The following is a 26884-nucleotide window of genomic DNA, read 5'->3' on the forward strand; positions in this document are numbered from 1 at the left end:
TAACGAGCTCAAATTTTAAACTATCGAAGCATCTTAGGAAAATTACCGTCCAGACACGACAGGAATTGGTTAAAATTTGACAAAATTAGTAAAATATCCGTATTTCGCGAGGAAATCACCCTCCGCAGCCTTTTCGCTCGTATGCTATGATATTCATCCGCATAGCAGATACCGTTATCTCCAATAAATGCACATTTATTTTAGATTTGTTTCAATTTTAGTGAGCATTTACCTTTTATTTCATATTTTACCAAATTCTGAATGGTTATTTTGATATGCGTGACTTTAATATATAGAAAATAAGTTAAGTAGTCCTATGCGGATGAAAATATGCTAATTTATTGAGTTGTTGGCAAGGTCACGTTACCAGCGCATGGAGATCTCGTTTACATGAAATGTAGATGGTTTTTATTGAAATTATTTTCTCTCCGACAGAAAATTTCATTTATAATCATAACACGGCACTTTATCCCTTGCATACAAAAATTAATTTTCAAAACGTCATCACTTGTTTTAGATATTACAGTCCATTGTAAAATTGTGTCGGGGCTTCAACCCCCTGCGTTTGAATAGATTTTTCGTATAGAGCGCCACCATGAAGGTGTCAGAGAGATGGGTGTCAAGTTAGGTCAACTTGACCCAACACCACTCAAGCTATATCAGTTTTCCATTCACTCATATCCTACACGTAGTTTCTAGTCTGCGGAAATGGAAACATTAATTTGACACACCGGGATTTCCATGTGGTTCTTGCTGTAGCCATGTCATCGGCGTATCTAAGAAAGCATATCGATTCTCTGGCTGAAGAAGCCCGAGGTTTGTTTTGGTGCAGTAAAAATTATTGTTCAGTTTGTTGTGCATTGGGGAAAACATTTCATAATAACTTTTTATAGATCAAAAAAAGAAAGAAAAAAAAGCCCACAACGTATTGTTTGAAATATTACTGGTGCCTGCATATCTTTCTATAGATATTGTATCGTCATCCCTTTCAATGAAATATTCATGTAATGTATAATATCTGCATGACATTTTTTTTTCTGAGTGGGGAGTGTCTAGTTCAGGTTTTCCATTGTTTTCCATATGGTCTCTGTGTTGTTTATTTCTTCCTATCAGATGTACAGCCATTGGAAGAATAGTTTTATATTGTCTTTTTAAGTTGATTTCAGTTAAATTTCTCGTGATACTTCACACATTTTTTTCGATTTTATTATTTTTTCTTGAATACTTAAAAAGGGTTTAGGGTCGGCAGTGAAAAACTAGGTGGGGTTAGGTAACCGGAACCAAACAATTTTTTTCTAGGCCTAATAAGCTATCACAATCGAATGTATTTGCAAGTAACAAGTAACTTTCATCCATCTATTCATTCATTCATCCATCCATCCACCCACCCATTCATTCATTCATTCATTCATTCCATTAAATGTATTAAATTCCTCCATCCACTTGTTCATTTGTTCATTTGTTCGTTCATTCATTCATTCATTCATTCATTCATTCATTCATTCATTCATTCATTCATTCATTCATTCATTCATTCATTCATTCATTTATTACCTGTGCACCCACCAATAAAACTTCATATGCACAAAAAAATAATTTATGTAGTGTGTAGCAAATTAATCAACTTACACCATGGTGGAAAAAGTCTGAAATTTCAATCCTTCATGTGATCCAAAAATAAGACTGGAAAAAGTTATGATTGATATTCAGTGGTATGGTGGACACTTTCAAAAAATAAAATAAATAGGTATGGACGTTTTTTTAGAACAAAATAACAGGAGTAGTATACTAGAGTCTGTTTATCAGTTGGGTGATTAAAGCAAACAGAACAGCCAAATAACCTGCCATAGGCTCAGAACAAAAAGTACTGAATTTGCCAAACCTACACTAGCAATTTTTTTTTTTGCATTCACATTTAAAAGAAATAAAAAGTGAAATCTCAAATGAATGTGTAACACGGTGATCGACAGAATCCTGACTGGATGACATTGCAGCAGTCTCACCGATTTTAATTATTCACGAGCAATTGATGGGTAAACAATTGAATCAGCATAATTGCTGACAACTACTGCCAATTTTGAAGTTGCCGCAAAAGTCGCCAAAACTGAGATTTTGACAATTAAGTACCGTTTTATGCAATCAGGCAAGATTGTGTGGTCACACAAGATTCATTACTGGGACAAGCCATTAGCCAAGCAAGTGGACTTGTTATCAGAGTACCAATATTTACACATGTGATGATGGGCTCTTACATAACACAAGTAAACAGCTGTAAAAGTGTAGTTCACAGCGTAAGATCATTTCTAAGGAGTGAGTCAAACCTTATCTCCGTCTTATATCAGTTGTTATCAATTTATTAGGCTATTATAAGTAATGCTACAAACAGCTTTAGAGATGCAAACAACTTTTATGACACCCGTTTTCACCAGGCAAGCCCGCGGGTTTGTTGCACTTGGACCGCTAATGGTTTGTGAATGTCATGGAAGTTTTTTATTTGATATTTTAAATATAGAAAATTACAAAAATTTGAGGGGAAAAAACATGATTCAGTGGCAAGCGTACCTTACAGCTACTAGTGTGACTTTAATGTAATTTTATTGTCATTTTAGCAGAATTGTATTTACACCATGATGTTCCTGTTATACCAACACCACCATCACCACTAGGATTTCACAGAGAATGGGTATGTGCAAACCGTCCTGTCATCATAGAAGGTGCTATAGATGATTGGCCAGCATTGAAAAAATGGCAAAATTTACATTATTTAAGGTAGGATTTGTTAAAATGTATTAGACTTTATACATGTATCCCAAGAGATATTTTGCCGTCATTTCGTAGTTTTGAATAAAAGTTAATTTACAAAAATAATGAAACATTGTGTACACATCATTTTGCTGATGTCCATGGTAAGAAAAGGCAGAGAAAAGGCAAAGGATACTAAAATGAAAAATGTAAAGCCACCTATGAGTTGTCAGTGGTCAAGTAGTTAGCTCATATGCCTCTTACCTCTAGAGCTTTGCATTTGAAATTAAAATAATAACAGAAATAAAGAAAAATTCTTTCTGTGCTCTTGTCTGCTGTGTTTCCAAGACATGTACTTGCTTCTTGTTAGACTAGTAGCTACTTTGTCCATGATACATTTGTAAATCATATATACCAAGACATGGCAGGAAGGTATTCTCCCATCTGGGCTGAAGATACCGCTGTCTTAGATGCTCCAAAGTTTGTTACAGCAAGTTTTGTCCCATCAGCCATCAGATTGTTAAATCAATGCTAAGTTGTATTTGTGTACTAAGTGTATTTGTATTTGTATTTATATTTATATTTATATTTATATTTGTATTTGTATTTGTATTTGTATTTATATTTATATTTATATTTATATTTGTATTTGTATTTGTATTTGTATTTGTATTTGTATTTGTATTTGTATTTGTATTTGTATTTGTATTTGTATTTGTATTTGTATTTGTATTTGTGTCGCCTGGACTTTTGTGAGTTGTATACTACATATCCTTGAGGACCAATAAATAAATAATAAATAATAAGGGACACATTTTCCTTTCTTGATAAATTTTCTAATCTTTTTATTTTTGATAACTTTACTTTTTTCAAAACCCTGCTTTGAATGCATATGTTGGCAGGTCACTAAGATACAGTATTATCTAGTAAAATTGTAAGGTATGTTGTGATGGGGCATCCTCACACATCAATCAACCCCTCTTATCTTACAGTCTAAGTATTATCCAATTCTGATAGCATGGCATTTTACTTGTGCCAATTGGCAGACCAAGCAAGTAGTCTTAAGAACAAGCAAATAGACAGCGAGGCTATCAATCAGAACAGGCAAAACTATACTTGTAGGTAAATGTCATTTTTTGGTCTGCTTTCAGATCGGATAAAGTGAATTGGATTTTCTTTCAGGAATAAAATTGGCGAGAAAGAAGTCAGTGTAGCCGTCACACCAAATGGTTATGCAGATGCTGTGTATAAGAACTACTTTGTTATGCCAGAAGAACGACAGATGAAATTTTCTACTTTCTTGGACATTATCGAAAAGAAAATAGACTCAAAAAGAGTTTTCTATGTTCAAAAACAAAACTCAAATCTGACTACGGAATTTCAAGAACTCATTTGTGATGTTGGGGAGGATATTCCGTGGGCTACTGAGGCATTTGGGAAAGATCCGGATGCAGTGAATTTCTGGATTGGGGAAGAAAAAGCTGTAACATCAAGTAAGAAGTGAGGCTGTTAGATTTGTCATCAGTCACACTTCCTTGAGTGTGTTTATTTATTGTGGAGTGTCATAAACTAGATGTACATCCCTGGGAGTGAGGTTGTATGGTGGAACAGCCATGAGCCATCTGGCCTAAATTGCCAAAATACACACCTGTGATATACAGATCTAATGTTTCACTATGTTTTTTTTTTCACAGATCTGCCCATATGTCTTTGTAATTTCTGAAATTTTTTTTTGGAATGTTGACATTTGAATGTTGACATGGCATTTGTTGTGGACATGTCAAGGTGTGATGACCAAGGGAAATCCAACATGAAAGATTCATTGTATAAATTGATACTAAATATCCATCTTGAAATTTGAAGGCCACATAGCAAACATCTTATAATGTTGCACAAAAAAGATGTATTTTTATCGTTATTTTGAAAGTTAAGATTGTCAATATCAAATGTTCTCCTATTCTAGAATGAAGTCACAATTATAACTTTAATTTTTATTTTATCTTTAGTGCACAAGGATCATTATGAGAATCTTTACTGTGTTGTACGAGGACAAAAACATTTTATCTTGCTTCCACCTACTGATTTGCCATATATTCCATATGGTAAGTGTCATACACTGATCTGCCATACATTTCATGTGGTAAGTACCACATACTGATATGCCATATATGGCAAGTACCACATACTGATATGCCATATGTGGCAAGTACCACATACTGATATGCCATATATGGCAAGTACCACATACTGATATGCCATATTTGGCAAGTACCACATACTGATATGCCATATATGGCAAGTACCTCATACTGATATGCCATATATGGTAAGTACCACATACTGATATGCCATATATGGTAAGTACCACATATTGATATGCCATATATGGCAAGTACCACATACTGATATGCCATATATGGCAAGTACCACATACTGATTTGCCATATATGGCAAGTATTACATACTGATATGCCATATATTCCATATGATTATTACCACATACTGATCTGCCATATATTTGTACTAGTACTACACACTGATCTTCCATATTATTTCATCTGTTAAGTACATGTGTACCACAAAATATACCATATAATATGGTAAGTAGCACATACACTGATCTGCCACATGTTCTATTAGCACCACACACTGAACTGTCATATGCATATATTCCATATGGTAAGTACTACACACTGATCTACCATATATTTTATATGGTATTATAAAAGTTACCAGTAGTTATTTGATAGAGGTTTTAATAACAACTTTTAGATAAAATGTTATTTTTGCAATAAGTTAGAAAATATCTTAACCAAACAACTAAACAAACTGAAAAAAATTACTATGTACCCAAATGAAATATGAAATACGCATAAATCATGATTTGTAAACCCGATTTTGTAAGCAGAGCCCACAATGCATTGTGGGTAGCGTCCTCTCCTACTGCATGGAACATGGTAGGGCAAACCCACGTGATCAGTCGAGAAAGAAAGAAACTAAACGAAGTGCCGGGTAATTCATAAATGTCACATGTAACATAATTTTCAAAGCATAGTGTCCCCCAATTCCTTACCATGTGGTGACTCGCAAAAAAAGCTAGCGTTCTCTTATCTTTTTGACCCACAAAAAAAATTAATCTTTTATGAGTACAGTGACATTGAATGACACTGTCATTAGTTCATCACTATGTTCACTATCATTTCACAGGTATGTATCAAGCTGCAGTATTCAAAGAAAACAGCATTACAGGTGACTTTGAGATCATAGAAGACCACACCACTGGTCAAGTACCTTGGATTCCCTTAGACCCATTAGATCCTGACTTAGACAAGTACCCACAGTATGCCAAGGCAAGACCTATCTATTGCACAGTTAAAGCTGGTCAGACATTGTATTTACCGTCGCTATGGTTTCATCACGTTAGACAATCTCAGGGATGTATTGCAGGTAAAGTGTTGTCTGTTGTTTTTTTCAGCACCATTCAAAAACTGACTGACACCTTTCCATATGGTCATTGTATTCCAAACAATTGCACTAGGCCTTTGAAATGAAGCATGCCTTCTACATGAAATGTAGGTGGGAGAGGAATCTCAGTGTGATACACATTGGATGTAAACAGAATTTTTTTAACTTGTCATATTTTTGCTGGATGAATGACATGCAGTCATGTATATTTAGGGGTATACATGTACACATATACATACATCAATATATGTACATACATGGTTAGGAGGTATGACGACATCTACCAATGTAACAACAGTACAGTGAAAAGGCTAAGAGCTGTACGTCATAAATTATTATCATCAGCCAATAACAAAGTAATTTGTAATTACAGGAGAATACCACTCCAAGAAATAGAGACATTTTCATGAACTAAGAGTTCTGGAGAGTCATTTCATGATTTGACATCACCTACAATTATTTGTGTTTTTAGAGAAACATCAAGTTGATCTTGTACCTTTGTACATGGTAACTTTGCTATGGGCTATTGCATCATGGGACTCAGCAGAAATAATATATTCAAGTTGCCGCACACAGAATATTCATGAGTCTCAAGGTAATATGTAGCCTAGAATCAAGCCGTGTGGGAATTTTTGGCTGTTGCCCTTTCCCCTATGCGTTTGAAGTTTCAGCCTGAAAACAGGTACAAATTCTTATTGCATTGTGGGAGTCAGTAGAAATAATGTATTGAAGTTGTACAATGAATATTCATGAGGGATGTATAGGCCTGATTATAAACAATTTCTTTTCCTTTTTTCCCTCTCTAGTAAATTTCTGGTATGACATGGAGTATGACATAAAATACAACTATTTCAGATTTCTGGAGAGCATCGCAAACATGGCGAACAAGTGAAATGATATAATCAACCTGAATGTCAACAGAGACAGTTATAAATAGATGATCCACTGAAGGTGCCAACAGTCTTCGAAAGCCATGCGTCTTTACCACCCGTTTCATGTTTAGTATATTCACTGGCTCTGTATGATACAACCACAAAGAAACCAATAAGAAACTGCACATTCTATGCCTTAGGATAGCAAGATTGCAATTTGTTGCTACATTTTAGTCTAAATGGTATAAATCATTTAAACGTTCTGCAACTAGATGTAGACATGTAAGTGTCAACATTTGTACGTCTGTATTTGATATCTACATGGTAGCACAGTAGTTCATTTCATTTAGACAAAATGTCACAAGAAATTGTATTCATTCAATCTTGCTATCCTTAAAAGTGTAGCGTGTGCAGTTATTGATTTCTTCATGGTTGTATCTATTAGACAGTGAACAGTAACATGAAAGTGGCAGCAGTATGTAGGGGCTAAAACATGACAAAACTGCATAACCATCAAATATTGATACAGTTGTAGAGGATTTCTTTGTAATATTCACACTATCTTGTATTATCAAGGTTTTAAAACTGTTTCAAACTTCAAACTACATTGTAAACCATGAAGAGACTGGAGTGATTTTCATGTGTGTAGCACACCCTCGCATGACAACAATGGCCAATCAGAAAGTCCCTTTTAGAAAGTTCTGTTTAATTCTACAACCACTTTGGAGAAATAAGAGCTTAGCTTACATAAGAAGTGAATGCAGTCATTTTGAAATGGAAGCCTACATAATCACAGAACATGAGAATAAGCAAGTTGCAACTACTTATTCCTCCAGTTTCTACTTCTATACTGTGTAAACATCAGAAAGGATTATTATCACACAGGAGTAACGCTGGCAGCATCCTTTAGGTCTCACTCGTGTTCAAGTGAGCACGATCTATGAGATCGGTGATATCAATGCTGGAGAGGGCAGATTTGAAACTGTCTATTGTCTTTGCTTGTTGAATGGATAATGGTAAGAGATTCCATTCTGGAATTGTCCGAGGAATAAGTGAATATCTATAACAGTTTTTCTTAGCGATGATCGATATGATGAAAGAAGAACCAGGTACACTTCCCCTAGTAGAACGTGATGATGATTCTGGTAGTTTATCATCTTGAAAAGCATTAGTTTCATTATCAGAGCCACTTAGTGTGAGACAGCACCAAAAATACACATTTTTAGAAGCATATTACTTGAAGGACAATATTGAATATTGCTGAAAACACAACACATCTTGACACAGGCTGTAATTAAGATATTGATTTATTCCAGAATCTCGATCACGTAAATAACTGACAGAACTGACTGAATTACAATCATGGTATTCTGGTATTACAACAAACTATTTTTTTTATTTTGTGTACAAACTTATAGTGAAGACTTTACAATGGTGCTACAAGAAAAAGGAAAAAAAGTCTGAAAAAAATAGCACATCTGGAATGTCAAATCAAATAATGTAAATGTGTAAATAAATACACATGCAACAAAATCTTACTTTTAAGTGGTCATGTTTACATTTATGGAGTGTGCTACACTGACTTGCAGTGTTAAACAACTATGTATAGTAATGATGTATTGGATAATGAAATGGCACCATTACTTGCTAATCCAGTTGTGACACATATCCATCTTGCAAAAGTTGATGATAATGACATGTAATGTACAGCACTTGGCAGGAAATTCACCATTTAGCCAAACAAATATGACACGGTTCTCAATCATTTTTACAGAAGATAAGCAAAGTTCTCAGTACAACACCAATACATTGATCTAGTGTTCATATATTTGAACGTAACATTCAAATCATTACTGTGACCCTGTGTGGTTAATACTTTTTTCTGTACATTGGCTACTACTGGTACAATAACTATCCTCTGCAATTTTACCTTACGGCATATTCAGTGAAGAGTTCTGCCATGAATTCTTGCAACCACACGAAAATTCCCACTATGGTTTCATATAATGACACACGTCAAAAAACTACTCTAGTTCAATCCCATTTCATTTGTCTGCATCATATTCATTCTGAGTAAGAGCAATATATCTCTGTATTTAAACTTTACTATAATGACTAAAACGTAACATATTCCCCCTGTTTGTTTTTACATAAAACAGACTATGCGCCTATAGTTCCCATACCAAACAAAGTGACTGGATAATATTTAGGGAAATATAGAGCTGAAAGTTTTTGAATACCAGCCACATAAATGTAGTACAAATATTATTACATTTTTATCTTTACAATAATGCTATTTGAACATGCATACATACCAACCCACTTGTACATAATCTGTGGTTCATTCCCTTGCTAAATCATCTGAAGTCAAAGCACATATAGCTTTTTGTACAGAAGATAATGATGTAAGCTTTATTGTTACAGTAACTGTAACAGTATTTTCCCTGTGCTTTGGTTCAGGAAAGAAGAGTTGAGAAATTGTCCAAATTTGATCACAAAAGAGCGGACATTGATCTTAAGAATAAGCCCAGAGACTTGGCTATCTGGCTCAAAATAATGGCTTGACCATAGACCTTTATACATATGTAGGGTCTATAGCTTGATAGATGTTCTGGCAAATGGCACTATCATGCTAGATTGTAAGATACATGTTGTTCAGCCCTATCAGGCTTAGAAACCATGATGTAAATACTGGCTGACAGCTAGCATAGCACAAATGTCGTATCTTACAGACACGGATAGCCAAGTCTCTGGGTTACTTAGAGAATAAATACATTGTAAACACGAGTCATTATTATTATCATACAACAAGTTTAAAGGAATTCTAAGTTTTATCATGACAAAAAATACAGATTTTTGAACTACAAAATAACGACAATATTGAAGAATTTGATTCGTATAATTACAGCCTAACACATATCAATAAATTACATCTTGTATAATATTGTGTAATTATTTACAATAAAAAACATTCATTGCACAACTCTAACAGTACATTGTCTAGTGATTGGAGTCTAAAAAATACAACAAAGAAAATGCTTCATATTCCTACCAAACAAAACACTGAAATACTAACTTTATCTAGAGATAAATTGGAGGAATATTTTTTTATAATTCTTAAAATTACTCCAACTGAGCATGTTCCTTTAAATACTCGTTTTGTTTTTGTAATAAATTTCACTCTATGTTTGCATATAGTGGAATACCTTATTTGAGTGTGACCTTAATTATTTTCTCTACTGTACGCCTATATTGTCATCCATGATAATGCTTGGAAGCTTCGAGATGTTAAGTTTTGTACATAGAATTTCTATGTATCTGTCTGTAATCAGTGAATTTTCATACAACTGCCAAGGTTTTTTTTTTTTTAAATTATTCAACAATAAGATATTCCACTGTATGTCAGCTTGCCACAGCCTTGTAATTGCATTTGCCCAAAGTGAGTGTTTAACTCAAGTTTCCAAAATTTCAAACATATGCAGTGAAATGTGTAATTCACTATACACACACATTCCTACAATAGACTTGTATACTTATATTCTGTATATTAAAGTAAAACTTGAAAATCAATTCATTGACATATAAACCTAATGATTGGTAATTAGCAACATGATTACACAGAATGGCATTGTTCTAAAATCTAGCATAAATTGACTCAACAACAAACGACCTTGCAACAATTTCTCTACATTTGTTGATAGACTTTGGTCCAAAGAAAGAGAGATCTAAGTACAACCCTTGTTGGTTATTTGCCAAATTCCATTTATTCTTAACGTGGTTATCAATTTACATAGTAAATGGTATCACTAGAGGGATTTATCAATGTTGGGAAATTTTTTTAATTTTTTTTAACTTGAAGTAATTTGCCATACATTCTTTGTGATGGCAAATTGACATAAGTATCATCAATTTATTTCTTATGTTATAATCTACTTTTCACATGCAAATATCTTTTTTTAATGACTACACTATGTGCCCCCCCCCCCCATCCACCCATCCACCCACCCATCCATCAAGACATGAAAAATAAGTGAATTCTACAGTAAGATGTAATTTTAGAATAAATGGACTCGTATTTGCATAACAACCTAAACTATTTATGCAAATTAACTTAGATCTTCCATAATTATCTCAAGGGAGGGCGGGGGATTTTTTGAAAGTTTACAGCTATTGATTGAACGAAATACGTATGATCTGCTGTATGACTCTCATAAGAACAGTAATATGATTGTGTATTTATACAAAAATTGGTCACTTCAGAGCAAAGATATGTTACTTAGTCTTATGACTAGGAGAAAAAGCAACCTCAGTGAGGTTAAATCTTTAGCCTTTAATATGTTGAGTAATCACATTGCATTTCAAAGTAAATGATATACCAACAGCTTGAGTAGACTGTACGATACATTGTGTCGTTCCACCCTCACCACCCTTCTTGGTGTTGACCGATGTGTGAGGGCGCCCCGTCACAGTGTACCTTACAGACTATAGCTTGGGTATCTAGCATCAATTCTGCTTATCAAAAACATGTAAACTTTTATTGTAGAATAAGTATGATGGCTTTCATATTTGTCTGGCCACAGATCTTTATGTACTTCAATGATCGTTAATCACGAGAATCTTGGAGAAATGGAAAGCTTTACTAGTATAAGAAAATTTGGGAAAGAGCAACACTTTGTAAACTTTGTAAAACTAGTCTTACCAATGACACAGAGAAATTTAACAACTTTAGTATCAAGAGTGTGTGTGTGTGTGTGTGTGTGTGTGATAATGAAAAAGGTTTTGGCAGGAAAGTATTTGGTGTTCACAAGAAGAAAACATACATCAGCTAACAATCTGCTGACCACAGGAATTTGTCACAACACATGTACCTAGATTGATATGTAAATACATAAATATTTTCATTCATAAAATTAGACTATACAGCCTCTATGCTCTAATGGGTTTGGGTTAATTAATATTAATTATATATCTTACAATTGTAACACTGAAGTATTGGCGACACTGAAGTACACAAATGTCTGTGGCCAGACAACTGTTGTTTTTGCCATGGTCAGTGTTAAAACTAATCGAAAGTACCATTCCATAGTTGCATTCTTATGGCATACAAGTCAACTCCATAACCAGTCTAGTTTCATCCATACCCAGTTCAGCTCAATGTTGTCAGGTCGTTTTGTCTGTTTGATAGAGACAAACAAGATACAAGGAGTTAAATACTTTGTAATGCGATACAACATTTTTTGTAATATATCAAGAAACCAGAAGTGACAAACAACACTCAACAGAATAGTGGAAATACATAAATGAATTCTTTAAAAAAAGGTAAGTAAGTGAACATGCTGTATGCCATGCATCAACTAATTCATTTTGGTAGCGACTGCATTTTTTTCTTTGTTTGCAAAACACACCTTCAACCAGGGCTGCTGTAGCAATCCAATGTACAATTTCCTTAAGCAGAATTTTCAGATATATGGATGCGGTGTAATACTATACCAAAGTGACATTTCTAATTCTACATCAGGAGATTGAATCAATATCGTGCAATATACTCATTTCAAAAATTAATAATCCATTTTTGATGAGAACAATAAATTAACTGGAATTACAAATATAAAAGCCACCTGCAATATCAATGGTAATAGTATATTCAAAGGTCATGACCTCTGAGGAATCATGACCTTTGACCCAGGTTTAATCCCTTAAATGTATAGAATGATGCAAAAGTTTAAATTATATTCTAGCCATGGCTTCTATACAGTTTGACCCACTAAGTGCAAATTGTAGCTTGGTGTTGGAATGAAGCAGGAAGGAAATGAAAAAAAAAAGTACTGGATGCCAATAGATTAAAGTATGTACCGGTTCTGAGGTACTGAGGTCAGACCAATGTCCCTGTTTTGAAAAGTAACGACAAATGAAAACGTTAATTCAAATTATGCCAGTGGTTGTTTTTTCTTTTTTTGTAGGAATCCTGAGATTTATATGGCATGGCAAAAACATAGTGGAATGCTGTGCATGTTTGCGAACAATGATGAACATACAGTTTGTTTTAGAAGTGCATAATTTGAGTGTTAGTTGAATGGGCTCCTAGCTAACTACCATTTACACCATTTTGGCTTGTCAAGAATAGTTCTCCTGTCAAGAATAGTTATTCTTTGTGATCAAATACTACAAAGGGTGTGGAAGATATGAATATCACAGCCAGCCTCCTTGTGGTCAGAAAATGTATGTATACCTCCATATTGTAGTCTGTACTAAGTTCAGCCATGTTTTGTGTGGGGTAGCTCTTATCTCTACATGTTAACACTAAGTTGATCTTTTCCTTTAAAATTTGACCTTAAGAAGATCTTTAACTTGTATACATCTCATCAGCATATTCTGTGTACACAAAATGACATACTTCATACATCCACAGACAGACAAAAAACAAAATAGAACAGATCACAGCAAAACACATGCATTGACTTTGCAATGACTAGCACATTACAGGTTGAAATGGCTTCTTTATTTCTTCACATGAGAAGAAAGTGACAGCTAAAACTCTGAACAGAAACTGCATGATGGCCAAGTTACTAGGTAATGTTAAATGATATAGACTTCTTAATTTACATACACATATTTTGGTACAAGTTAATGTTAAATGATATAAGACTAATTAATTTACACATACATGTAGGGTCCACTTAGATTTAAAGTATGTTGAACACAGTGACAGAAGGTGAAGAATTGTTTTTTACTGATTTATAGTATTAAAACCACCAAGTACGCTAACAAGAAGGGAAAGTAGCTTATGTATGCATACAATGTTACAGTTATGGTATAAAGAGTATTCTCAAAGCTGCTGGTGCTAGCCAGTAAGTTAAAGACATCTGCAGGTGATAAATAGTCCAATCAATGCAGGGGAATTTTTGTAAACACCTGCATTCAGCAGGTGACATTTTAAATCTACTGGCATTTAAAAGGTGAAATTTCAACTTTACCTGTATTTGACGGACAAATTTTGCAGCCCACTTGTATATTGTCTATTTTCATGATAATGGGGAACATTTTATTTGCATTAATATTAACACTGTCATTAAACAAAATTGATGATTATTTGTAATCAACAGATAAACATGGCATTTGTGACAATGACTATTGAATGATAGGAATAATAGTTTCATATATACCACATGGTATCATTTCACTTTGTTCCTAAGTTCTATGTTTTAGGGGCATTTTGATCTTAAGTTTTAAATTTTAGGAGAGCATTTTGCTTCCAAAATGTAAAATTCAGGAGCATATATACCCTAAAAAAATCTTGCTCAAAGAGTTAACTTGCTAGGCTGAAAGTTCAAAGCTACTGTAAAAAATCTATTTGTACACATGTATAACACATGAAAAGAGGATCTACTACTCATCACAGAATTATATGTTGGCTAATTATTGTTAAAAAATGCTAATGTTTAATCTACATTACATAGGAGGGTTTTTATTGGTCATATAGCAGTAAGCTAACAATTGTCAGCCAATCAAAGCCATAATGCTGGGTCATTATACTGCATGTATATATTATGTATGGAGGGCTGGTATTGGTTAAACAGCAGCAAGATGCCAATGTCAGCCAATCAAAGTCAATAATGCTGACTGTTATACTACATAATGGTACAGAGTGCTGGTATTAGTTACACAGCTGTCAGCCAATCAAAATCAATATCACTGGCAGTCATTTGGCACTATTTATACACTATGCAATTTACTATATGCATAACGCTTGATTACTCAAACTGGATATTGACTATTACCTTGACATAACAAGCATGTCACACAATGTGAATGATGAGTTTACGTGATGAAATGGATGTCAATGATGGTGGTGGTGAGAGTTCTTCAACATTTCACGAACACAACAAATTCAACAAAAACATACAAGTAACAAAAACATACATGAACACAGAACACTACCGATCTACAGGGACAATCTTTTCGCCAGATGCAACATACCGTCTACCATGTTTTAGGTGCACAACCAGGAATAGGGCTCCAAATACAATGCATAGTGAACCAGTGACGATGTAAGCCACACCAAGGAAGATATTCTTGCCTCCCAGCCATGATGACGTACTCAGAATGATACGTTTGGTGCCATCAAAATCAGTCACAGGATAGGCTGGAGGTTTCACGAGTCAAGGAAATTATGCTAAATTGTTCCACCTTTAACAAGTTGTTTCACTTTTGAAAACAGTCCCTCAGAAGAAGTGAAGAAATGGAACTACAGCCTGCTTCAAGTTACTTTTCACCAGTGCTGTTTGACACAACCATGCAGAAACCAATGAGAAACTGCACATGCTACACTTTAAAATACAAATGTAGCAGGATTGAAAACTGTAGATAGTTTCTTGTGATATTTTAGCTATATAAAATAAACTAAAAATGTCACCATGCAGGCATCAAATGCAGATGTCAAAACATTGGTGCCAATGTGTCTGCGTCTAGTTGTAGTATTTTTTAAATGGTTTATTTCATAATAGACAAAATGTAACACGAAATTGTGAGCTTGCTATCTTGTGTAGGATATGCAGTGTCTTATCGGTCTACGTATGGTTGTATAAAAAAGATCAGGTGAACGGTGACTTGAAACAGGCTGTAATTGAATACATTCTGTGTGATTTGAAGTCTTCAAAGGACTTATTCACCTCAGGGTTCTCTCTGAACAAAGTAACAAGGGTGCCGAGTCCTCTACTAATTTCTGACATCACTTTTGATATAATGAATATTCTTACTGCAAGCCAGTTCACTTTAGCCTATAAGGATTCTTCTTTAGCCAATACCCTCAAGAATCGCCCTGACGAGAAGGGAAAATTTGTTTTTAAGTCACCATCATAAAATCACTATGGTTGAATAAATTTGCAAAGGATACCATACTCTATGTTGATTTCATACAAGCCAGCTGGCATACCATTTTGAAACATTGTTCCTGATTGATGCCGGATCTTCCTGTACAGTTTCCTGAAGTTTGGTAAGGCAGCAGTACGCATCCATACAATGAAGTCCTCATTCTCATAACCGTTGTTGTCTTCATCATTTTCATCCAACTCATACACATACTTATGCCAGTTGGGAGGATAGTATGTACCTTCCAATGCTGTTGTACATAAAACAGAATATATTGTAGTACAGCAAAAAATATTGCCAATGTCACTGAAGCACAACTGAGTTATAATGATAAAATAAGAAATATCGATGCACAGATGTAAATTTTACCGTTTACAGTATCTGCCATTTCCAGAGAGATTAGTCTACATAACTCCAGTGAAGCCCAAATAACTTTAAAATAATATATAGTCATCTTAGAGTCATGTTTCTATCACATGACAAGAGAGAATGATAAACCTACCTTCAGAGAGGTTGTATCCATCTGGGTTCTTGAACTTGGTACTTTTGTCAGTAGCCCAAGCAATGCCCTCATAGGTCATGGGTACATCCCTTCTCATGTCATCATCTTCACCACGATACACCATACTGATAGAATCTAGGGAATTCAAACACACATGACATTAGATTCTATCTACAAGAAGTCGCAGTCAAATTATAGGAACAAATCAGACAGGGGTTTATTTTATGGTGTGGTGTGGTGTGATAAATACTTGGCCATTAGTACTTTTCAACTGCAAGTTGCTTGAAACAATAGCAGAAACCCCTATAATCACCATATCGTCTTCAAATACACTTCATCTCACGACTTCTGACTTGCCTCTTTACATTATGTCTTTGTAAACTTACTATAACTAGATAAACTTACTATAACTAGATAAACTTACTATAACTAGATAAACTTACTATAACTAGATAAACTTACTGTCACTACATAAACTTACTATAACTCATCTGCAATGGTGTAATGTCAAGAACCAAGAAAAACATTTGTTTCAAACACAGAAATTCACTTCAATTTTATTATGTTTAACATTGACACTGGTTGATTTAATAAACCACTGTTAAATTCTACACTTTTGAGGTATTATTTTGGGGTGACCTGGTGTCTGTTATAATCTTAACATTTCTGTGAGAGCTGGTACAATACAAACAATTTTAACAGAATATTATTATATCATTATTAAATTTATTTTGCTACGCCAGCAATGGAATTTGGCGTTGATGCAAGCTTATCTGTGTAGGTTACTGTATCAACATAGAACTTAAACTTTTGAAACATGCACACAATTGATAATTACTAAATTAGTGAAAGCAAAACAGAAGCTTTCAGTGGAATATGGTAGGTGAAACCGGTTACTTATGTTTTTGGACAATATGAATATATTCAACAAATCTACCAGGTCTATACCTGGTGATTAATAATAATAAATGTATTGTATCGCCATAGTTACTGAATAGCTTCCTCTAGCACACTTTTCAATGACATAGTGTGTTCTTGTATTTATGTGCAGTTGCTTTGTGTGTGTGTATGTATGTGTGTATGTATGTGTGTGTGTGTGTGTGTGTGTGTGTGTGTGTGTGTGTACATGTAAGTATGTTGTATTTTGATCACATCACAAAAGAATGAAAGAAAAGACTTTCTATTCAATTTTGCACCAAAAAGCATTACATATAGTTTATGCAAATTCAAAGAAGAATACCTGTTTACATATAGTTATACTAATAAAACTATATATTTAATACCCTGTTTGAAAACCTACTGTGCAGTATTAAAATATTAGATAGGGAAGTTACAAAACAAAACAACATGTAAAATTCTAAGTCCAACAAAACCCCTTCTGTCCTCACTTGTACTTGTAGTAAAAGCAAACAGCTTTCACAGACAGCATATTACCACTTTTAATAACTAAATTGCTGATAAAGACAGATATTAATATGTTATCATTTATCATTATAGATGGCAATCATAATTGTAGATCAATCTATAATCTAAATGAATTACATGCAGTATGACCCCGCTACTACTTTGATGTGCAACTGGAACACAGCAATTTCATGTGACATACCAAACTTGGATGTTTCCCTATCCCTTACAGTATACAAATGTAGTAACCAATGTGTACTCTCTGCCAATTGGATATGATACTGGCACACAGCAATTTCATGTGACATACCAAAATTAGATGTTTCCCTATCCCTTACTACATACAATAACCAATGTGCCATCTATCAAAGCCAAATGTAATGTACAGTCTGCTGACATACTGCAATTTCATGTCACAAACCAAAATTTAGTGTTTCCCTATCCCTTACTGTGTGGTGATTCACAAGAAAGTCTAGTTTTAATCACTTTAACCCTTGACAAAAAATTTGTTGTTATCAACAGGCACACTGATTACAGGACAGCAACTACATTATGCAACTGTGTTTTTTTTGTCAAGGGTGGTAAGCACATAAAATCTACCAGAGTTCCCCAGTAAATTTATTGGGGTTCCCAAACAAAATTACAGTAGATTGTACGGGAAACCAAGCAACTTTTACATAACCCCTTCCCTCTGTCTGTAGCTGTTATAGGGGTTCCCTAACCTTTAGCAAAAACACTTTACAATATTCTGAAGTGTGTGCTTTGGTCCTGTACACATTATATAACAATATTTATAGTTTTGATATGTATTGCCACTATCTGACTACACCCTAATACCTCTGTTCTATTCCTGGTCTGTGAAATCTATATCCATGCATAATATATGACAACCTTTGTACTCTGACAATACAGCAATCAATACTGAGGGATTCATTAATTATATTTAATGTTGCCTCAGTGATAACCATGGTTACCACAAAACATTCCATGTTAACATGTATTTTGACACATATATAATCAATAACTAAGGACTCCTTGATATCAGTTTGAAAATAACCACTGTCGTTTCATGTTTCAGTATTAACGATATATAAATTTTAAACAGTGCAGGAGTGTAAAAAATGTACGAGTTTGACTTCTGAGTTCATCTACACTTTTTTGATCTGGTATTTATTTTACCTTTCTTTTTAAGTTAATCTTAAATAAATTTTCAATACAGTGTGTGATCACAATCTGAGTGTCATTAAAATTTAAATTGTATGGTTGTCACTTTGCCTTTATCTTACTGGTTAAAACGCAAGGTTTCACATATATTGAAATATGCAGTGTAATTATTCACTGTCAACAACGTCAGTTTTAAGTGTCCAATTACAACTGTTATTACACCTTATGGTACACTGTACCTTATTGCGTGGGGAAACCTAGCACACCCAACACACAGTGATGTAGCTAATTTCAAAAGGTAAAATTGCAAGAGTAGCCGGTACTATCATAGGTACAAGGGAGTGCCTCACAACGGGAAAATAATGGTTGAAACAAAAACATTTACAACAATTCCTGAAAAAAGTAACTAGCAATAATATACTGCAGAGATGCCGGTTGTTTTTTGCCAGCTATCACATCCCTTAGCTACATCCCTGACACATTGTCATAGGAGCAACTCAATGTCCTTGAACACACTATGAAATTAATTTTATGCTTGAATGAATGATACAATGACAGTGTGACAGTTGTTAGGGTTATGTTAGTTGTGCGTCTATGAGGCCTATTTACAATTATTGACACTACTACTAAGGACACTGTGCATGCCTTATTGTACTTAGGTTATTTCTATATACAGTATTTTACACGAAATGAAAGAACTTGTTTGTGTCATAAAATGGTCCACTTTATCGCATGATATCAGAGAGAGATAGACTTCAACTCTTCTAAATGCAGTAACAATACTTGGGGCTTTCAGTATTCTTAATTAAACACTAAATATTCTCCAGACTCCATTGATTATCTGTTTTAGTACCAGATTACTAAAGGTATGTGTAATTGGAAATTTGAAGTATTCTTCAGTGTTACATTATCATTTATTTGCACGTATGTACCTAAATGTTCCAGACTGCAAAAAACGTACATTCTATTCTAAGAATTCGAGTATAATAACACTGAGTGATAGGCATTAGTTTACATGATGTTGCCTAGAGTAAAATCGTGTGTGGATTTTGACTAGTGCGATTAACAGTTCATTTCATTCACATGAATAATGAAAATAACTAAATTAAAATCATAGGATATGAAGATTTCTATAAATCACCCAGCTTATAAGGTGAGCACCTAATCATTGTTAGAATGAGACAGAATTTGTAAAGCGTACATGTACTTACCGTTGAAAAAGCTGTTAGCAATAGCTCCACACGGAGCAACAGGCAGCGAGTCATTAGACCCTGGTGGGATAGTACTTCTAAACGGTTCACAATATTCTGAGAGCTGGGCACTACTCGTCGTTGTAACGCCAACCAACTGGTAGTCATCTCGAGATCGTACATAACGACGATGGTTCTGGTAATAGTTTGTCAGTCCATAGTAGACAAATACATTACCCTGTACAAGGCAGCAGAAAATAATAACATGTGGTGTGGTTGCTTGACTAACAAACTACATTCTGAATGAAACACTGACTGATGTAAATTAACAAATATTTTGAAAATATGAAAGTGTTACCATCAATGCTAATAATTAAAGGAGACACTGTAGATTTTACACAGTCAATGTTGCTTCTTGCTCGTAATGTCTTTCTGGCTCTGTAACACTCCATCAAGCAATTAAAAAATTCTTGTGTAAATACCCTATCATGTACATTTTTAGTAAATAATGCAAGGGTTAAGATAGGAACAGACTGCATGCAAGAAAAAATAGCTATCAGAATTTTCTTGCATTTCTTAACATTTTACCAACTACTTTAGCCTATAGGTACATTTCCATTGACTAATGTATATCTTTCCAAGGTTTGAAATTAGCTATAGTCCAGGGCATATACACTACAAGACATCATATTTTAGCTACCAAAATTATATGATGGTAGTCTGTTACACCACTGGAAATTAATCAAAAACTATCTAATTGCTGAAAGCCATACCTGACTACCAAGCCTAAAGTTAAATTGGAACCCTAATAAAGTCTGAAAACATTATGGGTGAATGGTTAGAGTGGCTGGTTTTGAATCGACAGGTTGCAAGATCAAGTTCCGTTTCTGCCATTTGTTTCTGAATGGCTAAAGTCCTTGGACAAGATTTGAACCACAATTGTGCCTCAGTCAACCCAGCTGTATAATTGGGGACCTGGTAGGATAGAGGTAACAATGTGAATGCTTTAATCGTATACGCTTAAAGAGGCTGCAATGGATGGTATGCTCCCAAGGGAGTTGAGGACGTAAAGGGCCGTTGTGCTGCTACAGATCCGAGCCAGGGTTAATATTGTAAAGTGCTTTGAGCACAGAGTGGGAAAACGCTATATAAAAACCAACCTTATTCTAACCATTTCAAGAGTTACAAAATGTAGCTTGTATACAGAAGAGGTTGACAATAAGCTAATTTTCATCCAGTTTTTGAGGCATTTCATACACAGTTTTTATACTCTAAAAATTACATGTCGGTATCATATCTACACACTTGTTATACTTAGTATACTGATATAAAACACACTGTTATTACTCTCTGAGAGTTAATGTGATGAAAACCATCACCATGGACATGTCTCAATTATAAGTGTCCTACATAAGATGACATTTATAATTTAAGGAAAATTCCAATCATATACATATAACATCACAATTCATGACAAGATCATTCCTGAGGGAAATCATTCACATTGGAATACCTCTTCTGTGAAATAAATTCCAGTAAAAATAATATTTTCTCTAAAACATACACAGTGAAAGGTCAGCAGCAATTCAATTTTTGTATTCAAATATGAAAAGACATCACTGTTCTACTTACCGAAAATTTTTTATCCACTGTAACCATCAACTGACATTGACAAGTACTTCCGAAGTTACTGACATTTTTAACAAAGTCTGAACATGGAGTAGTAGGGCTGATTGTCTGATTTCCCTGTGTGTAGTTAGCACGTATACAGTTGGTGTAATCTACCTGAAGTTCTCTAACCTGAAATTGGAAGAAAACATGATAAGACATCACATCACATCACAGTTTCTCTCTCTTCACGCTGTACCTAATAAAGTGTCCATCTTGCAAAAAATCATCCTATACACAGTAATACATGTAGGTCTAGTATCAGTATGGAACATACTGAACTGGCATCAATCAGAACTCGGGTGGAATTGACGTATAAAAGGGCAGGCCTTGATGGACAACTGACTTCAGATAACCAACGACTGCTTGTCATCAACTGTTTCTATTCTTATTGTAAATGTACAACAATACAAGCAGATCACAATATGGGATGTGATGTGAAATTTGAGAGAGTTCCATAAATAAGATCGCCTATGATTGTACACACGCAAAATATCAACTCAAGGAATATTCCAGGCAGTCAACTGTAGTTCTATCTCCTGTGTTGGGTTGAGGTGATGATTGAAAGCTTTATAGTGAATGAGCATGTCGTAAAAGTCTGGTCTAGATTCACTTACATTTTCTGATGTTACAAGCAGACCAACTCCTAGAGGGATAAATATTATACCTATGATGAAAAATGTTGGCAGTACTGTCCCTGCTGTCAGGATTGGTTGCCAAGCAGGTAGTCTCTGTTGTTTAAAGGCAGTGGCTGAAAAAAAAATACAAAAAAGTTATTACATCTGATCTCTCGGCTCAAATACATGTTTATGTTATCAAACAGTTGAAATAATTTGCATATAAGCCCAGTAGTTGTAACAGGCTATATCAACATTCTGATATTGTGTGACCTTTAAACTCTACAGGTCAGATCACAGGTGTATATCCACTAAGAGGAGAATACATGTATGTAGACATGTAAAGGGGAGGCACTTCATGATGATGATTTAATCAGGATCCTGAGTCTTGACACTCTATTGCAATTCTAAAGACAAACCATCAAGAGTAGTTATTCATGGTAGTTTAATTGTTGTAATGTTCACTGTGACCTTTCATCACAATAACTCAAACAACTGCACATGAGAACACATGGTAATACAAATGTATATCTTAATTAATTATATATTACTCTTGTACATTTTACATCAATTTTGTGTTTGGCTTCTCCACTGTAAGTTAGAATCAGCCAATACTAGCTTACTGCATGTAATCCACCCCCCCCCCACCACACACACACACACAAAGGGGGACTCTGGTCTACCCCTGCCTATTTACATCAGCAATACCCACATGTAGCCATAACACAAATCCTTTCACATACACTTTCATGAATTGTCTTGCAGTAAAGCAAAAATAAATTGTTTGTTTCCGATAACATGACACAAAATAGAGTGTAGGTAGGACAGAATTTTATCTTATTGTATTTTCTATTTTTTTGGAGATATTGTTTCAATCCTAAGGCAAGATACTCATCGAACTGGTCACAATACTTGTGTGATAGTTTGGTGAGGCTTACAAGAAGGAAAGGAAGGCAATTATATGTGAAGTAGACAAACACAATATGCAGACTGTACTGCATAATTTCAACTTTACTTAGTTTCTCTGAAATGAAGCATTCTTGACCAAAGATTCTTGTACAAGAAAATTTACACAAAAACAGAAGCAAATTCTCATCATTTTATCTTTCTGAATTGTAAAAAAAAATGTTAAGAGTCGGTGGCTTAGAGTCAGTCGGGTTATCGGAAACACGATATAAATTTACACATCACACAGTAATGATTCTGTGGTACTTGTCTAAATATGCTTATGAATGTGTGCTTCTTAAATGATTCATTTGGACATTTTTCATACATTACGACTGATATCATACATTACGACTGATATATTGTATACATTTACGTGTCATCAAAATATTATCAAATTTGACAATTAGTGCCACGGGAATTGTACCAAACTGTCAAGCTTACTAGATTTTGAAACTAAGTGATTCTGGCACAGTGAAAAAAGAAAAGAAGAGATGTGCATTATTGGGTGTGGTGTTATTGACACATGATAACGGTTTATTGATAGAGATTCTGACAAACTGTAATCTCACGACCTCTCTCTGATGACTCAATGTGGTTGTCCCAACAACATGTACAAATAGGACACTGGAATGTGTTATCCTTATTATAAATTGTCAAATTACATGTACCAACAGCCCACTTTCATTTAAGCTATTTCAAACATATCAAGAAGCAATGAATGTGACTACACAGCACTGTCCCGTTGTAGTCTGCAAATAACCATCTATGCGGAACAACCTTGTTTATTCTTCAAATATTCAGAGTTCATCGTCATGGGATTCACAGTGCGTTTCAAGCTGTATTTCCCTGTCTTACGTGACATTTATTGCGTTTTTAAGGATGTGGTTCTATTATTTGTCTCTCTTGTAAGTTAGATATCTAAGTTAGTGAAAGATTAAGGGTCAAAATGAACCGTCACACCTCGCAATGATCGCAGAGATACATGTATTTTGTCATTTTGATGGTTGAAAATCCGTCAACCTGTGTAACGTAATGAACCGAAAACACAGAGGCGGCCACATACAATACTCATGGAAAAATCGTAAGATATTCACCTTTTGGCCGTCTACTTTCTGGCGGTTCTTCTTCATCTTCGTTCTGATTTACTTCTGATATGTTATTTTCAGCTGGTGCTACAGGAGTAGGTTCACGGGTAGGTTTAGGTTCAGGAGTTGGTTGGCTGTCCGCCATCTTGATTCCTCGATTTCAACACTGACTCTATTGAGGCATTTTCGGGTAATTTAATTCTGTTTTGAATATATTATGTGGGACTTATATTAAATAATTTTCCCAACCCATTCGATTTTATATTACTTAATTTATAGATAAAGATATAACAACACATATATAACACATTAAAAATAAAACATGAAATCGAACAACTTGTGCTATGTATAGTACCATAATCAAGTATATCGCAGTGAAGCGCCCCCAAGAGGTAATCTTCAAAAAGCTTCTTCCCCGCTTTCTTCCTCATACAATTTACAAAATATTTGATCCTCCTACGAGCTCAGGCTTAAATGTTTACGAAAACAAACATATAAAACCCAAAAAAAACAAAAAAACAAACAAACAAAAATATATCACCATTTGATAAACATGACAAATATGATCGATAATGTAGAATTAATAAAGTGTAACTTTAACAAATATAGAAAATTCTCTATTGTAATTTTTGTTCAATAGACAAACTGACAACTAATATAATAATAGTACACAATTTCAGTTTAATCAATCATACGGTGGCGTGTTAGTGTCATTGGGTCATTTTGAATTTCTCTGACGTTTTTACTTTGTATTTCTCAGTTACTGGTCAATTAAATTTACAGTACATGAGATTTCAAATTGAATGTCTTCCGTAAAGAGCAAAAAATAGAACAAAAGTGTTATTACTGTCCCTACACGCATCGTTGGAATGTAAACCCCCTTTTAACAGTTAGTTAGTTAAATTTCATTCATATAGTAAGTTGTAAATCTAAAGCTGTGTCAACAAGTGCGATTTTTACCATCATCTGTCTACACTACATTTACCAAATCATGTGTGTGATGGTGCTTTCATTTGACTTCTGTACGTACATGAGATACGAAGTGTGTTAGAGTTATTGTGTAAAACCCCTTTAAGGATAACTTACTATGTCTGCGGAAATTATGACCTAGTTGAGTTCCAATTAGCTGTCACGTCGTGGCAGGAGAACAGCACCGCCAGCGTCAGAGCTTTTGAATGCATTCGTTCAGAATCAAACTTCTGTAACATTGCAAATTGTATGGAAAGCTTTAGCGTGGAGGACTTACCAACGATGTCCATGGATTTTCAGATTTTATATTTAGTAAAAAAAGAAATGATAATATTTACATATTCAAATGTGAAAGTGGTCAGTAATTTTCCTCTATTAACTATATAAATCTTATTGTATTGTTAACTTTAGCCCTTCCTTATTTTAGAGTTCATCATCCTCGCTGTCAAACGTACCGTGTTAGATATCTTTGTGAAAATGTAACATGTCCGACCGCAGTCATCGGTCACCTATACAGTTGCCATCTCAGTGATCATGATTTCAACGTTACTGCATACTTTCTTCAAGCTAGTATTTCGACCACCCATCATTTCACACAGTTATTATAGTAATCTGTTTTGCTAAACTAGAAACTTTAGATTTTCCCATTTCTGTTAATGATTATGTAAGTTTGTAGAAATTAACAAGTTCAATAATGTTTAGTAAAGTAATCTAAAAACCCAACATATAAAAAGTCATATTCAATACACCACGTGCAACCTGGTTAGTCGGTATGGCTATGACGAGCGCCACCACAAAATTCTCTGATAACTTCTTTCGGTAATTTATCTACGTTTTCATCACATAGGAATGACTCATTTGAACTCCTTTTGTTGCGTTTGGCGTTTGTCTTACTTGGTTAAGTTCCATGTCCTTTCTATGAGCCATTAGAACATTGTAGTCCTTAGAGTCACGGTGTATACGAAAAGAAAACAATACTTTTTTTTTAAAAATCATGAGAGTTCTTGGTGTTGTAGATTTCTGACTGGGATATAATGCACATCTTTTAAATTAAAAAAATACTAGTTTGACACAGGCAATTTATTAAGTTTGATATATTACTTTTCAAGAAACGGAATAGTCCAATAAAATGACATCAAGCTCCAACTGCGACGGAATGTAATTACCATAAGAATACGTCGAAACGAAAGGGCTTAAAGTTACAGGATTTGCATTATTTGTATTCACGTCACGGTCTAACTGTTTATACTGGTCTACCGTCAGGTGATACAAAGTGGCCTCACATCCGAGTCCATATGCTGCCGACTCAAACCAATCTATCATAGCGACTTGTTTGAGTGTATATATATGTTTGTATAGTGTACTCGGAACGTTTGATGCTAGCCGGGGT

General features: G+C 34.5%; 2 protein-coding genes across 4 annotated transcripts; one reads left to right on the forward strand and one right to left on the reverse strand.

Moving 5' to 3' along the window:
* The first annotated feature begins 668 nt into the window (after positions 1-668).
* LOC144433650 (bifunctional peptidase and (3S)-lysyl hydroxylase Jmjd7-like) lies at positions 669-7148 on the forward strand. Its single transcript, XM_078121995.1, has 6 exons — positions 669-816; positions 2613-2769; positions 3925-4235; positions 4749-4844; positions 5950-6189; positions 7014-7148. The coding sequence occupies exons 1-6, from the start codon at positions 762-764 to the stop codon at positions 7097-7099; spliced, it is 945 nt and encodes a 314-aa protein (XP_077978121.1). The 5' UTR covers positions 669-761; the 3' UTR covers positions 7100-7148.
* A 3951-nt stretch (positions 7149-11099) lies between these two features.
* LOC144433648 (cell cycle control protein 50A-like) lies at positions 11100-24675 on the reverse strand. 3 transcript variants are annotated; one of them, XM_078121992.1, is made up of 9 exons: positions 24535-24675; positions 22493-22626; positions 21840-22007; positions 20229-20445; positions 16450-16584; positions 15973-16197; positions 15057-15222; positions 12933-12965; positions 11100-12253 (listed from the first exon to the last, which is right to left on the reverse strand). In XM_078121992.1, exons 1-9 carry the CDS (start codon positions 24668-24670, stop codon positions 12226-12228), a joined length of 1242 nt encoding a protein of 413 aa, XP_077978118.1. In that variant the 5' UTR covers positions 24671-24675; the 3' UTR covers positions 11100-12225. The 3 variants fall into 3 exon arrangements, with proteins under 3 accessions (XP_077978118.1, XP_077978120.1, XP_077978119.1); XM_078121994.1 differs by lacking the exon at positions 12933-12965; XM_078121993.1 differs by lacking the exon at positions 12933-12965 and having other exon boundaries at positions 15000-15222.
* Between the last annotated feature and the right edge of the window lie 2209 nt (positions 24676-26884).

This window comes from Glandiceps talaboti, chromosome 4 (assembly GCF_964340395.1).
Source record: "Glandiceps talaboti chromosome 4, keGlaTala1.1, whole genome shotgun sequence".
NCBI classification, from domain to species: Eukaryota; Metazoa; Hemichordata; class Enteropneusta; family Spengelidae; genus Glandiceps; species Glandiceps talaboti.